Source organism: Apteryx mantelli, chromosome 4, assembly GCF_036417845.1.
Source record: "Apteryx mantelli isolate bAptMan1 chromosome 4, bAptMan1.hap1, whole genome shotgun sequence".
Classification (NCBI taxonomy): Eukaryota; Metazoa; Chordata; class Aves; order Apterygiformes; family Apterygidae; genus Apteryx; species Apteryx mantelli.
The window spans coordinates 1,226,649-1,242,860 of NC_089981.1; the positions used below are offsets into that span (position 1 = coordinate 1,226,649).

At 51.5% G+C, this 16,212-nt stretch overlaps 1 protein-coding gene across 7 annotated transcripts in view; it reads left to right on the forward strand.

Annotated features, from left to right (window-relative positions):
- MYRF (myelin regulatory factor) overlaps positions 1-16,212 on the forward strand; it is a 79,854-nt gene that overhangs the window by 18,423 nt on the left and 45,219 nt on the right. For all 7 annotated transcript variants that reach the window (XM_067295793.1, XM_067295794.1, XM_067295796.1 and 4 more), the window contains exon 2: positions 15,523-15,610. In XM_067295793.1, coding sequence (XP_067151894.1) covers positions 15,523-15,610 — 88 coding nt within the window. The remainder of the gene's footprint in view (positions 1-15,522; positions 15,611-16,212) is intronic.

Consider the following 16,212-nt stretch of genomic DNA (forward strand, 5'->3'; position numbering starts at 1 on the left):
ATGCATCTGTTCTGTATTCAGTCCTTTCTGATGAGCTCTCACCAGTTGTCATCCATCCCTCACACTTCCCCCACTCTCAGCTCACAGCATTGCCATGAGGTTTATCTTGCTGTTCCACTGTTTTGGGCACATCTCACCCTTATTTGAACCTCATTACTTGCCTCTTCTTGAGACTCTCTGTGTTGAGAGAGCATCAAGGCCCCGAGGAACTGTTCTGCCTATGGGAATGTCTTCACTCCATGCCTCCCACCTCCCCAGTCCCAGGGTGACCTTTACATCCTCCGGTTTCTGCGAATACTTCCGTGCTGCACCTCCTCACACAGTGTGCTCGAGCAGTGTGACAGATATCTTCCCTGTCTTCATTTGTATCACTCCAGACAACATGCTTCTTTGAAGTCAGACGTGGAACACGCAAGGAGAACGTAGGATGAATCGATCCAAGAAGCACACTTGCTATATGTTTTGTATTGTCCAGTGACTTTTTACTAAATCCCTGGTGCAGGAACTATGTTCTGGTGTGGAAGAGAGCTCATAGTTAGTCAGAAAAAGTGAACAGCAAGTTAAAATAAAAACAGAAAAAGAAAAATGCCTAGTTTTCAATTTGAAAACCTGTGTGGAAATAACCAGCATGGCAATATTCTCTATTTTTTTTCTTTTTTTTCCAAAAAACAATCATTTTAATTGCATCATTGCGTGTTATTTATATGGGGTAGCTACCAAAACTTAGCTTAGCTCAGGAAAGAGAAAAGTATGAATGTGACTGAGCTAGTCCATGAACACTTTTTTGAAAAGTAGCTTTCCTGGAGCAGAGTGCTCTTTATTCTAGCAGTTAGGGATATGAAGGTGTGTCATGCAAACTGCAACAAGAAACTAGGTGTGCTGCTTTATTAGTGTAGCCCCTTCCTCAGGAGGAGATGAATTCATCAGCTGAAGCCTCTGTCCAAAGGATATATTCAGCTCAGTGAGAAATTCTGGTTTGATGGGGGCCACCCTGAGTAAAATTCTTTGGTCTGCATTACTCAGGGGTATAACAGTTGGTATTGTCTTAAGATGGATGAAATCAGAGAGAAATAGTATCCACTGTATCCTTCAGTCCATCTCTCTTTCAAGAGCACAAGGAGGGCAAGAACTCACAAGCAGGGTGAATTGGCTCATGAATCAATCCTGAACCTAAACCAAGCGGCAGAGCAGGAAGACTGTCACTGGACCATTTAAGTAACCCCAGTGCTGTTCTCTAAAGTAGAATGCGTGCCACTGTGTGAATACCTACAGACATGCCATTCATACTGCACGGCTGCCAAGTAAGGCTTGGACCATTGAAGCGGGATATTTTGAATCTCCTCCTTCTTTCCTCCTTGAGGAAGGAAATGACTGCCTTGTACCTGCCTCCCAGATTGGTCCACTTCTCTTGATTGCATTGCTCTGCTCTTAGATCCTGGGAAGTGGTGTCGTGTTTTGGAGGTCTGTGCAAAGTGTATAGCAGAGGTAAACAAGGACCTCCTGCAGCGATGGCTCTTTCCCAGGTAGTCTCATTTTGCACTGAGTTTGTAATCTCACTGAGATTTGGCAATAGATAAGGGATTAAGGGAAATCAGGTTTTGGGTGTGAAGCATCCAGAGGAAACCCAATGATATAAGAATCTTATGGTGTCTTCTGTGATTTTTGCAGGAGTCAGTTCTGGAGCAAATGCTATTATAGCATAGTGCTGAGAGTATATGCTGTGTTGCTGCATATCCCAGCAGTGAGAGGAGAAGGAAGAGCCCAGTGACCCAACACTCCCATTTGTGAAAGATTAGTGTTGGTTGCACCAAAAGAGTGATGGCCCTCCCCAAGCCCTGGCAAAAGTCCCATCCAGATAAATAGCTCTGCCTTCTTATTTTCAGTCTCCTGACTGGACAGGAGAGACCTTATTGCCTCCCTAACAGTTCTGTGCTCTGTTAGAAGGGAGGAACGAGATGCCCAGTTTGAACTTGGTGTTCCAGGCAATGCTTGGCTGCCTGTAGGATTGTATTTTTCTGTTGCTCTTTAATTATTAATCTTTGCGCCTAAAGATTGTTGTGTGCTGGGGGGTTTCCAGGAGAGGCAGCATAGCTCCAAACCGGTTGCTGAGTTCCCCAGCATGTGTGTGGTGTGCATGTACTTAGAACTGGGCTGAAAGTAGTCTCCAGAATGGCTGTTGCTTTCTTCTGGACCACCTGGATCTTTGAGTTTCATAAGAGTCTTTCCAGGGGCCACAGACCTTGCAGTCTTGGTAGGCCCTGCAGTGGGGTCAGTGACCAGTGGGCTGTGTCCCAGTGGCTCTCTCCCTTTCAGTAGCAGAGCAGCAGTGACATTGTGCAGGAGCCTTCTGTCAGCCTCGTGAAGTCACCTTGCTTCTTTGGGCCTCTCTTTCCTTTCCCAGCCTTTGCCTAGCGTGACTGGGCCATGGGGAACTGGGTCCTAAAGTCTGCTTAATGCCTGTACATAGCATGTAATAATTTTTTTTTTTTTTGGTATTGACAATTTGTTCTCATAATTCACACTGAAGAGTGTTTGCACTGTAAGGGAAGAGGGCTATGCTAGGCTTTCGCTCTCAGCAGCAGGTGTTACAGTGATGATGGGGAGCTCACGTAGATAGATGTTACCCTGTAGAAAAAGGTAGCTCCCACCCCCAAAACTTGTAGTCTAGATGAAGTTAATGGGCTGCAGAAAGAGGAGTGCGCTGGGGATTTCTGTGCCAGATCAGAAGCTTTAGCCTAGGTCTCCTTTTTTCTGTCCAATCCTTCAAAAACAGCCTACTAAAGCATGGTAAAGTGGAGTGGCTGTGTGGCCAGTGTGCTTTAATCTTGGTTGCAGGAGGGTTTGGAGGGATGGGATGCATGGAGATGAAGCTTCGTGCTGTTTTGTCTCAGATCGGCTGAGTCCATGAGCACAAAGGAGCCTCAGCAAAATGGAGATCTTGAGGCTTTACTGAAAAGCCTCTCCCTAATCTTGTCTTCCTCTTGGGGTGGAGAATCAAGCAGCAAAAAGAACTTCCTTTCCTAAGTTCCTGGTGTGAGTGAGGTGCAGGAAACAAAATCTGTTGGGGTAAAGAAGCAGCCAGGAAGGTAAGCTTCTGCCATACTTCTGCTGTGCAGATGTCTGGACTGAAAGCCAGAATGTCACCCTGCCCTCTGTAAGGGCTTCTTCTCCTGCAGCCTGTTGAAGAAGAGGAGCAAGCAGTGGCAGGTACCTTCCCAGGCAGTGTGGAAAGGAAGGTAGCCCAGGCCTCACAGGCCTTTCTCCCTAGCTTGGGGTGAGAGCCTGGTCAGTCCCTTTTCATGGAATCGCACAGAATCACAGAATGGTTGAGGTCGGGAGGGCCCTCTGGAGATCATCTAGTCCAACCCCCCTGCTCAAGCTGGGTCACTTACAGCACGTTGCCCACGATTGTGTCAGACAGCTTTTGAACATCTCCAAGGATGGAGACTCCACAACCTCTCTGGGCAACCTGTTCCAGTGCTCAGTCACCCTCACAGGAGAGAAGTTTTTCCTCATGGTCAGATGGAACTTCCTGTGGTTCAGTTTGTGCCTGTTGCCTCTCATCCTGTCACTGCCTCTTGTCCACTGAAAAGAGTCTGGCCCCAACCTCTCTACACCCTCCCTTCAGATACTTATACACATCGATAAGATCCCCCCTCAGTCTTCTCTTCTCCAGGCTGAAGAGTCCCAGCTCTCTCAGCCTTTCCTCATAAGAGAGATGCTCCAGTCCCCTAATCATCTTTGTAGCCCTTTGCTGGACTTGCTGCAGTAGTGCCACATCCCTCTTGTACTGGGGAGCCCAGAACTGGACGCAGTACTCCAGATGTGGCCTCAGCAGGGCTGAGTAGAGGGGGAGAATCACCTCCCTCGACCTGCTGGCAACACTCTTTCTGATGCAGCCCAGGATACCATTGGCCTTCTTGGCCACAAGGGCACATTGCTGCCTCATGCTTAACTTGGTGTCCACCAGCACTCCCAGGTCCTTCTCCGCAGAGCTGCTTTCTGGCAGATCAGCCCCCAACCTGTACTGGTGCATGGGGTTATTCCTCCCCAGGTGCAGGACCCTGCACTTGCCTTTGTTGAACTTCATGAGGTTCCTCTCCACCCACCTCTCCAGCCTGTCCAGGTCTCTCTGAATGGCAGCATAGCCCTCTGGTGTATCAGCCACTCCTCCCAGTTTTGTATCCTCAGCAAACTTGCTGAGGGTGCACTCTTTCCCTTCATCCAGGTCATTGATGAAGAAGTTGAACAAGACTGGACCCAGTACCAACCCCTGGGGGACACTGCTAGCTGCAGGCCTCCAACTAGACTCTGTGCCACTGATCACAACTCTCTGAGCTCTGCCATTCAGCCAGTTCTCAATCCACCTCACTGTCCACTCATCTAACCCACACTTCCTGAGCTTGCCTATGAGGATGTTATGGGAGACAGTGTCAAAAGCCTTGCTGAAGTCAAGGTAGACAACATCCACTGCTCTCCCCTCATCTACCCAGCCAGTCATTCCATCAGAGAAGGCTATCAGATTGGTTCAGCATGATTTCCCCCTTTGTGAATACATGCTGACTGCTCCTGATCACCTTCTTATCCTCCACATGCTTAGAGATGGCCTCCATGATGAGCTGCTCCATCACCTTTCCAGGGCTGGAGGTGAGGCTGACTGGCCTGTAGTTTCCTGGGTCCTCTTTCTTGCCCTTTTTGAAGACTGGAGTGACATTGGCTTTCTTCCAGTCTTCAGGCACCTCTCCCAATCTCCTTTCAAAGATGATGGAGAGTGGCCTAGCAATGACGACTGCCAGCTCCTTCAGCATTCATGGGTGCATCCCATCAGGGCCCATGAACTTGTGGATGTCAGCTTTGCCTAAATGATCTCTAACCTGATCCTCCTCGACCAAGGAAAAGTCTTCCTTTCTCCAGACTTTCTCTCTTGTCTCCAGGGTCTGGGGTTCCTGAGGGCTGGCCTGAGCAGTAAAGACTGAAGCAAAGGCGGCATTCAGTAACTCTGTCTTCTCTGTATCCTTTGTCACCAGGGCTCCTGCCCCATTCAGTAGCGGGCCCACATTTTCCCTAATCTTCCTTTTGCTACTAATGTCTTTGAAGAAGCCCTTCTTGTTGTCCTTGACGTCTCTTGCCAGATTAAACTCCAAATGGGCCTTGGTCTTCCTAGTACCATCCCTGCATACTCAGATGATGTCCCTGTATTTCTCCCAAGTGGCCAGTCCCTGCTTCCACCTTCTGTGCACTTCCTTCTTCTGTTTGAGCGTTGCCAGGAGGTTCATCCATGCAGCTCTCCTGCCCCCTTTGGTTGACTTCCTGCTCATTGGGATGCACCATTCTTGAGCTTGGAGGAGGTGGTCCTTGAATATTAACCAGCTCTCTTGGACCCTTCTTCCTTCTAGGGCCCTATCCCATGGGATTCTCCCAAGAATGTCCCTGAAGAGGTCAAAGTTTGCTCTGCTGAAGTTCAGGGTTATGACCCTACTTTTTGCCCTTCTTCCTCCTCGCAGGATCCTGAACTCCACCATCTTATGGTCACTGCAGCCAAGGCAGCCCCCAACCTTCACATTTCCAAACAGCGCTTCCTTGTTTGTTAGTACAAGGTCCAGCAGCACACCTCTCCTCGTTGGCTCCTCCATCACCTGTATCAAGAAGTTATCACTGACGCTCTCTAGGAACCTCCTGGATTGCTGGTGCCTCGCTGTGTTTTCTCTCCAGCAGATATCAGGGTGATTAAAGTCCCCCATGAGAAGCAGGGTCTGTGATCGTGAGGCTACTTCCAGTCTTCTACAGACCTCATCAACTTCCTCTTCCTGATCAGGCGGCCTGTAGCAAACACCCACAACAGTGTCGCCCATGTTAGTCTGCCCTTTAATCCTTACCCATAAGCCCTCGACTCACTCATCATCCGCCCCTAGGCAGAGTTCAATACATTCCATTTGCTTTCTCACGTAAAGGATGACTCCCCCTCCTCACCTTCCTGGCCTGTCCTTCCTAAAGAGCATGTAGCCATCCATGGCAGCATTCCAGTCACGTGAGCTACCCCACCATGTCTCCATAATCACGATGAGATCATAGCCCTGCGACTGCACACAGATTTCTAATTCCTCCTGCTTATTCCCTGTGCAGCATGCATTTGTGTACAGGCACTTCAGAGAGGTATTTGAGCATGCTGATTTCCCAGAAGGGAAACGGAGCTCAGCATCTTGCTTTCCCTCCCTGACTCTTGAGTCTTATTCCCACCCTGTGACATATGGTGGCTTGGTCACTGTTTTTTTCCACCTGTGAGTGCTGGTCTGTGTGCTTGTTGCTGTCTGTGCAGCTGGGAGAGCAGTACTGTCATGTGTTAGGTGGCAAGTACCAACCTGGAGGCTGAACGTGCAAGGGTCGCAAAGCCAGCCTAACATGGTGGTACCTCAGTTTCAGTCCTGAGCTGAGGAAGTGCCAATATGTTTAAATGAAATGGTCTTGTCTGGTCCTATTGTCTCCCCCTCCCAGCCCTCCAGCACCCTCGATCCAGAGAGGGAGATAAAGGCGTTATCTTCTGTGGGACTCCAAACAAACAAGCCAATGTGCCCCCCTGGGCAGGCACCTTGGACCCCGCCAAATGGCAACGCTTGTGTGGGTGCTGCTGTTTCTGCCATCTTAGTGCATGAATTGACAAGCAGGCCATTGACGGCTGCAGGGACACGCACAAATGCTCCACTGTGTCTCTTCTCACACCTTCCCCTCCTCCTCCTCAGCCCTGATGCCCAACGGACAATGGCTCTATCCATGCCAAGGTTCACAGCTGGCAAGGGCGGAGGCGAAGCCAGGACAAGGGTGGAGAAGCCGGAAGAGGAAGGGACTTGAGAGAGTCCAGAGGGATAACGGTTCTGAGAGGGAAGTGATAACGGGAGAAGGGAGCTGGGGGAATATGAGAGGGGCTGGAAAAGTGAGAGTGGAGAAGATGCGAAGAAGTGGCTAAACGAAGGTCCAGAGAAGGCAGCGGGAGGGGGGGGGAATAGCCAAGAGAAGGGCTTAAGAGGTTTGAGGGGGGGGAGGATGAGGCTTAGTTATCTCTTCTGCGTGGAGCTGTCAACCTTTTCCCATGAGGCTTCCTGAGGGAGATGCCCTTGCTCTGCAGTTACACAGAATGATGCTTTCCTCTGGCTCCTCCTGCCTGTTCTGCCTTGGGGTTATCCCTCACCACACCCCTTGTCCTCCCCTAGGTCTGGGAGAAGGAGACAGGGCATTATCTCTCTATATATGTACTTGTACAGGGATATGTGTCTTGGTCAATATCCCCCTCCTGCTAATCCCTCCTCCCATGTGGTACTAACCACAGGAGTAGAGATGCATTGTACAGCAGGTTTGGAGGTAAGAGTTACTATGGGCCTGAGACAGGACACGGAAATGGGTTAGGGACAATCTCCTTTTCAGATTATCCAAGACACTTGTCAGAAATGTTCTTCTGAGCGCATAAGGTAAGAAGATTTAGGCTCAAGTGAGAGCAGAAGGGGACACTCTAGGGAATGCAAAGATGTTACTGAGGCCGCTGCAGCTGACTCAGTGGGGCACTGGGCTGCAGGGTGGGGATGTTGGTTATACCTAGTATTTATTACTCTGAGTTTTTTGCTGCTGGTGTCACTTCTCTGTTCACGTAGGTTGTTGTACCTCCTGGCCACTGGAGACCCTGCAGCTCTTTCTACCATACTCACCATGTTAACTCTGGGGTCTTGGCTAAATCCCGTTCTGTACTTCCATTTCTTATGATGAGTACTGTCTTTGCATCCTGCCCTAGCTGGCATGGGAAAATAACAGTTTCTCATCTCAACAGTGAGTGGATTGCAGTGGGGTTTAGAAATAGAAGCTGTGGTGCTGCCCAGGAGCCTACTTAGAGTGCCAGATAGTTGCCATGAGCGAGGGGGATCAGAAACGGTCAGGCAAGGCTGAGTGGAAGCTTGGCCTCTCCGTGGAGAAGCTAGTATGTGTCTTCAAAGCCCCTCTCAGTTGCTCTCTTCACTGGTTTCTTTCAAATATGTGTCATACGAGTTAGGCTTCCTGGGGCTCATTGGAACAGAGCAGTGTTCCAGATAATGCACAAACTCCCTCAAACCCCCATTCCCTTAACCCTGAGCTCAGCGTTTTCCCCCAGATCTTGCCCCACAGATTCCTGGAGCTCAGCATAGGCCGTGTTTCTGATGTGACTTTGAAGCCTGGGTTTTCTATTCTGGCATGAATTGGGGGGGGGGGGCACAAGCATCCTTTGGTTTGGAGGGGCAGGGCTCTCCTTGGTGATGAGCTGGCAATGTGATGCCCAAGGGATGAGATACAAGGTAATGGCCATGCTTCTGCATTAACTTGAAGAGTTCTGCTTTTTATGGTGGGAAGGTGCATGTGTTGTGTGTGCATGCGTATGGGAGAAGGGTGTCCTAACGCAACTGAAACTGTTCTGTAATAGCGTTTATGAGTGCGTAACCAGCCAGTGTAGATCAGCGTAGCTCCATTAGCGTCAGATCAAGTGAAGGCCTGTGAAATCATGGAGTTTCATGGGCTGACACCACGTAAAAGTTCCCCCCACTGGCATATTTACTGACAATCTGTGCAGACCCCAGCAGGCTGTCCTGGAGGGGCTTGCAGCCCCTGGGTGAAAGTCATAAAGAAGTTGGTGTGTGAAGAGGGTTGCATGTCATGGGGAAACCGTGCTGCAACTCGGGCAGGGGAGGCAGAGGGGCTCCTTTGAGTGCCATGGACAGCAGGGACTTTGCTCTGTGGTGGTCTTGAAAGCTCTTTGGGGGAGACAGGGGAGTGGTCTGGCTTTGCCTCCCACTCAGGTTACAGGAGCCATTTCTGCTGGGAGTGACTGGTTATTGTTACAGTCGGGTAATAAAGAGCATAATTAAGGAGGAATGTTGGGCCATGTATCTGGGGGAAGAGGCAGAGGCTGTGGGGGTTGAAGCTAGGTGGGAGGGCTTCATCACCCCCTTGCTACCCGAGGGGAAGTTTTGATCCCTCCGTGCCCTCTGGGCAGCTCAGGATTGGGCGTGTGGAGCAATGGGGAGATCGTTCCGCTGTCCCTTAAGCAAGGAGCTGTCTGTCCCTCAGGGAACCTGCTGGCTGGGTCCACTCAGTAGGCAGATGCATAGCCCGGGTCTCTGGGCAGGGACGGGACTTTCCTTTCAGCCTGCACTGTGTCCCATCCTGGGGCAGGGGCAGGCACAGGAATCTTGCCGAAGCCAGCTTGTCACATCCCCCGGACAGCCTAGGAGGAGCAGGCTGAGGCTGTAGCGCTGGGTACCTTTGGGCCTTCCCCAGCATGGCAGTCTCAGCCAGGCTCCAGATGATGCGGAAGCAGATCTGGAGCTGAGTCCTGACCCCTCAGCTCCCTGGGCTTAGGCGGTGTTTGGTTAGAGAGCTGCGGTGTGGATTCCTCATGCTTGCGGCCGGGCTGTTAGCCAATCCGCCGGGGGGGAAGGATAAACACAGGAGGAAGCAGAAGGGGGTGCTGAGCAGAGCAAGGCCCTGGGAATGTGCCGATGCTGCAGCCCAGCCTGCTGATTGCACAACCCCATTGCACACAGCTGCAGGAACACACTGGCGCACACAGGGCAGGGCTGATTCTTGGCGTTGATCGCTTTCCCCGCTGCCACCCTGGGGACATCCAGCTGTGACACGCAGCGCCAAGCCCCTCTCGGTTGGAGCTGTGCACCTTGTTACGCTACCAGCTGCACCTGGCCTGGCGTGCCACTGCTGTTCTCCTAAGCTTTGGTAAGAAACCAGGCAATACCACGCTATACAAGGTAGTGGCTCCCTGCTGCTGCCCTTGTGGGTCTTCCTGCTTTATGGTGTGTTTGCCAAGGCTAGCAGCATTTGCCCTACGAAGCCGTGTATCCCTGTGACACTCAGCACCCATTCCACTGCGTGCTGGAGTGCCCTGTGGCTGCAGTGGGAGACAAAACCCAGCACCTGGCTGTGTGGAGCCTCCCTGCCGTAGAACTGGCAGCCAGGAGCTCCTGGGGTCTTCAGGCCTATGGTGCTGGCCCTGTTCCACCGCACACCCGCTGTATATTTTGCCTTTTTCTCCTTGCTCGGCTGTAGTTGCGTCACTAGGGTGCTCTGTGCCTCAGTTTCCCCATGTGTAGAGTGCCCTGCCCTAATTCTTGTGCTTTGTATGGGGATGGCAGGAGCGGGGTGGGAGGTTGTTCTTGGGCAGCTGAATGTGTTTTGACCAGCCACAAAGCTGCCTCAGAAGCTATGCAGTCACTGACACACTGAGCAGGGCTCCAGCTCCTGTGTTGAACCGCCGCTGGCATCCCTGTGAGTCTTCCTCTCTCTGCTGCTTTTTATCTGAAGGCTTCCCAAGCCTGCTATAGACGAGAATGAATCAAGTGCCCTTTGGACCGGGTTTCAGGTGAAGGCCTGCGCACAGTGAGATGATAGACCTGGCCCATTTGCCTGTGACTGTTGTAGACCGAGGGATACAAACCAAATGGCCACTGCCACTATCTTCTCACGTGATCACTGCAGGCTGCTCCCTCTCCTGGCTGTGCTGTACTTTGGGCAATGCCCATCAGAAGTGGAGAGCTGATTTGAAGTCAGCATAGCAACAGTCCTCCAAAGGCCCTTGGACTGTAGACACTGGCCCCTCTTCTGGCCCTGCTGGCAGCAGAGCTGGAGGCTTGCCTGCCGTAGTGCTCCGGGAGTGCTCCCTTGTCATACCTGAAGTGAACGCACAGCAGCACTACAGCCGGTGACGTTTGCAAGCACTTGAGGCAAAAGTGTTTGGAGAAATAGCCGGACTTTCAGAACAGACCATGGTGGGTACATGTAACTTTGCAAATCCTTTCTGTTTTGGGAACCAGACAGGGCTGAGGTGGTGAAAAATAATGGGAACAGATGTCTGTGGGTCAGGAAATAGAAATGTGTAGCAAAGACTTACAGAGTCCATGGCTTTTTGCTCTTCTTCCCTCCAGTTCTCTCCTCACTGGCTTTCACAGCACTTGCATCAGAGCACAGAGTGCTCAATTTGTAGTTCAAGAGCGTAACCCACACTGTTCCTCTGAAATCAAGAACAAAAATCGACCCTCTGGAATAAGGGTTCAGTGGCACAGGGAGGCTCTCAGCTTGGCATAGACTCTTTTCCTCCTCATCATTAGTGTCCCTCCACCCTTTGCTGATGTTCCCCAGCCTGTTAAAACAGTTGACCTCATTGTCATCTCTAGGTTCCCACATCTGGTTTTCATTATGAGATCCCAGGATGCAGCTCTCCAAGTTGCTCCCTTCCTTCCACCCCCAGGTGACCCAGGCAGGATTATGGGTGATTAGAAGACAGGCAACAGAGCAAGAATAGGTGGGGGAGGGACTGTTATAAATAGAAGTACCATAAACTTATCAGCCTATCACTCGAGGTAAATGCTGGTTTTAATCTCTCAGACCTGTAAATATGATGACTTGCAGGGGCCAGCCACTGTTAACTCTTTCAGAGCCCTGCAGAACCCTGTAGCCTTGAGGCTGTGCGTCCATCTCTGACAAGAAGTGGGATGCGGTGGAGGGCCCGAGGGCTTGGAGGCGCTTGAAGATGGGGCTGGGAGAAAGTTCCTGAACCAAGAGGATGCTTTGGCCAATTGTGTAGAGGCACAGAGTCATGAGGAGAGACAAGACTGCAAACCCACACCATCAGAGTGGGGAGGGTGCAGGGAGGAGAAACTGGTGCTGGAAGTACCTCTGTTTGGATGTTGATCATGTTTGGGAGTTTGGGGAAGGCAGAGAAAACCAGTCCAAACATTGGGATTCCTGGCATTCTCACACATACGGAGGCCTCCCCTCACCCAGCTCCGTTTGTAAGGAGGGTGTTGGAGATTTAATATTTTCTGTTTCTTCAGACAAGGTTTACTCTTGGGGATCTCATCAACCCTCTTGTGGGGAGGGGTTAGAAAGTGGAGCGCGGGAAGGGGGGACATGGGATGAGGTGCAGGGTGGTGAATTGGGGCACTGAGTGGAGACACTGAGAGGGAGGTGAGAAGAGGTTGTACAAAGCGTTAAAGGATGCACAAAATCTTTGAAGAGGCTTTGAATCACAGGCCCAGAAGAATTATGCCTTGGGTATAACAAGGTGAAGGCAGAACAAGGAACCTGGCAGGTTTGGATGTTTCTTTGCAGCCACTCTAGCTGAAGGAGTTGTGAAATGGAAGGTTGTCCGGGAAGAGTTTGGGCTGAGAAGTCTCTCCATGTTTATACAGGAAGGCTAGCACATTGGAAGCAGGGCAATATCGTGTGGCTGAATTACTTGGCAGTGGTACCCTCCTCCCCTGGGATGCTTGCCGTGCACAGAAAGTGCTAATAAGCTGGTTCACAGAAAGGTGCTTTTTGGGCAACTCTGCGGGGGACCTGCAGCACCTCTCCAGGCTCATTGCTCTGGGATGGAAGGCAAAACTTGGCCTGTTGAGCTTTGGGGTCGTTAAAGGAGTTATGGGCAACAAGTGCTCTAGTATGTTCTTTGGAGCAAGCGCTGGTACAGAGGCAGGGCCATAGCTGGGGGATGCTATGTTACTATAGCGCCTGGTCTTCCTCACGGAGAGAGGGTGAACGCAGGACAGTAGCAGCATGGAAGAGCTCAGTGCCTCCTTGAGCTCCATCTCTGCTTTGCTGGGACTCAGAGATGCATGAGTCTGTCCTGTGTGGAGCTGTGTGGGTGTTAAGCTTCCCGGGGTCCCTATTTTGTGGCTTCCAGCTCCCTCTTAATCCCCACTTTGGAGGGGGAGGGGGTGTTGTTAGTGTCATTAGAAGCTCATGACTCTGAGGAGTATTAGTTTTTAATTAATCACCTAAGCTGGCTTTCAGTAACAGCCCCTGCTGAACGGAACCTGCAGGCCATAGGATGCTCCTCAGGGCTGGCTGCAGGCATTCCCGGGATACTTTCTGCCCAGGGAGATGAGCAAGGACCCTGGGAAGACTGGAGCAAGGGCAGGCAACTGAGGGGAAGAGAGTCCTCAGATGGCCAAAATGAATTAGAAGGAGCAGGGTGCAAGCAAGTTGAGCACCCTAACTTCCCCCAGTTTCTTTGCAGCTGGCTCAAGTGCCTCTGGTCCCAGCCTGGGGAAATTCCTTTATTTTTAGTAGGTAGCTCCCCCCCAGACACACACACACACACACACACTCACAACCAGCAGCCAGCCCCCCTGCTGCAACTGTTATCAACTCTGCTGCAGCTCCAGAGCTGTTCAGCTGACACACCTTTCACGTCAGGGTGCTTATCTCACCCTTTGCCTGGGTCTCAACTGAGTTTTTCTAAAGGTGACTTTTAAGATGAGGCAGCAAAGAAAAAGGGAGGTCCAGCACCACTTAGGTCTGTGGGGGGGCCTTCCGTCCCTTCTGGAGAGGCCCTTGACTCCTTTTCCTCCGTGGAAAAGCTTCTGGAGTTTGGAGGTGTGAAGGTCTATGGAAACCCCTCGGGGTCAGGCATCTGGAGATCTCTTCCCGGACAGGCTCAGTAGCTTGTGGAAAGGCAGCAGAACTGGTAAACTGCCCTTTTTGCTTTTGTGAACCTGGGTCCCAATCCTGGAGCCTGCGGTGAAGACGGAGTTTTCTGGTAGTGTTTGTCGTGGATGCTTGCCAAACGCATCATGTGATTTAGCATGGTCTCTCTTTGGCCAAGAGTGCGGCAGCAGAGAGGGCGGGGGGAGAATGCTAACCACCTGGTAGAACAGTTTTGGCTGGTGTTGAGGGGTAGCAGGGGGGAGGTCGAGGAGCGGCTGCTTCGAAAAGAGGTGCTTGGGTAGATCCAAGTGTAGTAAAGTGTCAGGAGTGGGGTATAGCAGAGAGAAGCTGGGCCCTAGGGGCTGAGCGAGGGAAGCACGAGCCCATGGTGCCCGGCCCTCAGTTAACTCTTCCAGTCAAACGTTGCTCAGAGCAGCACACAGGCAACTGCTGCCACGTTGCTGCAACCTCAGGGGGGTGAGAAGACAAGGTTGTCATGAAGGAATGACCCCTGCGCTGGCCCTGTGGTCTGTGGCTGCATGGGGGAGGTGTTAGCACAGCTCAGGAACTCACGGGCTCTGCTTCTGGCCAGCCAGGGTGCTGGCCTGCCAGCTGTGTTGCACATCTGTCTGCTAGATGCTTCCTTCCGTAGCAAGCGTTAGCACGAGAGCAGTGTCACCTCCTTCTCCCCCAGCTTCCGAGGCTCTGCCACTGAGGTGTGTGGTACACAAAGGGTTAGGTGTCTTTCAAGGGAACAGCTATCCAGGTTTTTCTCTCTAGCCAGGGTTACTAAGGGAAAGATCCCCCCCATCCACACACACATACACACACACCCTGTCCGTTTGGCAGAATTCCTAGCTGGATTTATTTCTGCCGATTTGCTTGTCTTGGTATGAAAGGGATTTGCAGAGGGGAGAGCTCTAATTGGCTGGGTGCAGGCTGAAACCCCTCGTTTTCATTTTTGCGGTTCATTGGCTAACCTTTCCCCAGTGCGTGGCCTTTTTTTTGGGGGGGGGAGGATGGGGGTCAGTCCTTTGATTGTGTGTGAGCAAGTCGTTTGGGCAAGTGTCGTTGTTTTAATAGGAAGCTTTTGGGCCGTCTTCATTATCTGAGCTCAGGGGGAGGGAGCCGGGCTTTCTCTTCCACTTTCTTGGCAGTGTCTTTGGCATTGAGGGCTGGCATCAACCCCAGAGGGCTGCAGACTCCCACTTCAGAGAGACAGATAAAGAAAGCACTTTCTGTCAACAAAGCCCAGCCCAGCTTCCCCAGAACAGGAGAGGGAAGGAGGAACCCTCTGGGAGAAAGGGGAAGAAAGTCCATTGCTTGCCCGCACAGGAGAGGGAAGAGGGAGGAGGGCTCCTGCAAGGGTCAGGAGCTGTTCCAGAGCTGTCGTGGCAGCAGTGGAGAAATTCCAGCATGTTCTGCAAAACGGAGGCAAGGGTCCAAAGAGAAGGAAACCAGCCTTCCAGCAGCACCCTCAGAGCCCACACATATAGCCCTGCCACGGGGCCCTTGCCTCTGCGCTAATCGTGCTCTCCCATGGCCTGCAAAAGGCAGCTCTTCAGCCAGCTATTAATGCTGAGGTGACCCTGGCGAGACCAGTGGCTCTTGCAGCTTCACTAATGGAGTCTGTTGCAGGCAACATCAGCTCCAAGTTGGTCCTGGTTGGGCAAGCTCTGTGGAGCTACATGCCTTACATAGCTCAGGCCTGACTCCATGACCTTTCTCCCATGTATCCTGGGCCTGACCTCCAGGAAGCTTGCATGTCCCACGGCCAGAGCTTGGTTCACAGATTGCTGTAGACAAGCTCCCTCTGGCTGTCCAGCTTCCCAGACTGTGTCGCCACCCTGACTTGTCCCACATACGCTGTCTCTGTGTAGTTTTACGCTGGGATGCAGATAGGTATGGACAGATGGTACCTCTTGAACTGAAGGATTTGGTAATCTTCTTGGATCAGCTTCTTGACTCCGAAACGGTCTGGTGTAGGGCTTTAGGTGATTCTGACCTCCAAGGCAAGGGCCTTTTTTGTCTTTCTCATGGCTCTTGCTTCCACTTCCTCTCCCCTTGCAGGCCACGACATTAATGGAGCTTTGGAACCATCTAACATCGACACTAGCATCCTGGAAGAGTACATCAGCAAGGAGGACTCACCAGATATGTAAGTGCTTCCCTGGCTCCACAGCAGGAACAGTGTCCACTATTGTTTTCTGTGGAGAGGAGTCAAGCAATTCCTTGTCCTGCAATGTGAGGAATCATTTATAAATCACTATGTGCCCTGGCTGCACCTCTGTCCCTCTTAAAGTCCTCCTTCAGTGCTCTTTCTTCCCTTATTCATTTCCAGTCCTTCCTCCTGTCTCTTCCCTGCTTCTTGCCTTTGAATTTCCCCAGGCTCTTAGTCACTCTCTTCTTTCCCTTCTTCCTCCTGACGGCACAGAAAAAGACTTTTCCTCAATTGCTTTGGGCAATGTGAAAGCAAGCTCCAGCAGCTCAGTACGACAGATTGAATCCCCAGCACAACACATGTGTGAAGTAGGGAAGGGTCTCCCTGTGTGCATTGACATCAGTAGAGTGCGGGGGAAAACCAGACCTTGATAGCAGTTTGGACGATCTGGATCATAGGGTGGGAGCAGGATCCTTGGAGCTGACGTGATGAAGCTGCTTGCCTGCACAAGTCCATAAGCTGAGCCACAGTGAGCGGAGCCTGCTGTCAGACCAGCATGTTGTATTTGGCAAAGGAAGTGTTTTAGGCTTCAGATAGGA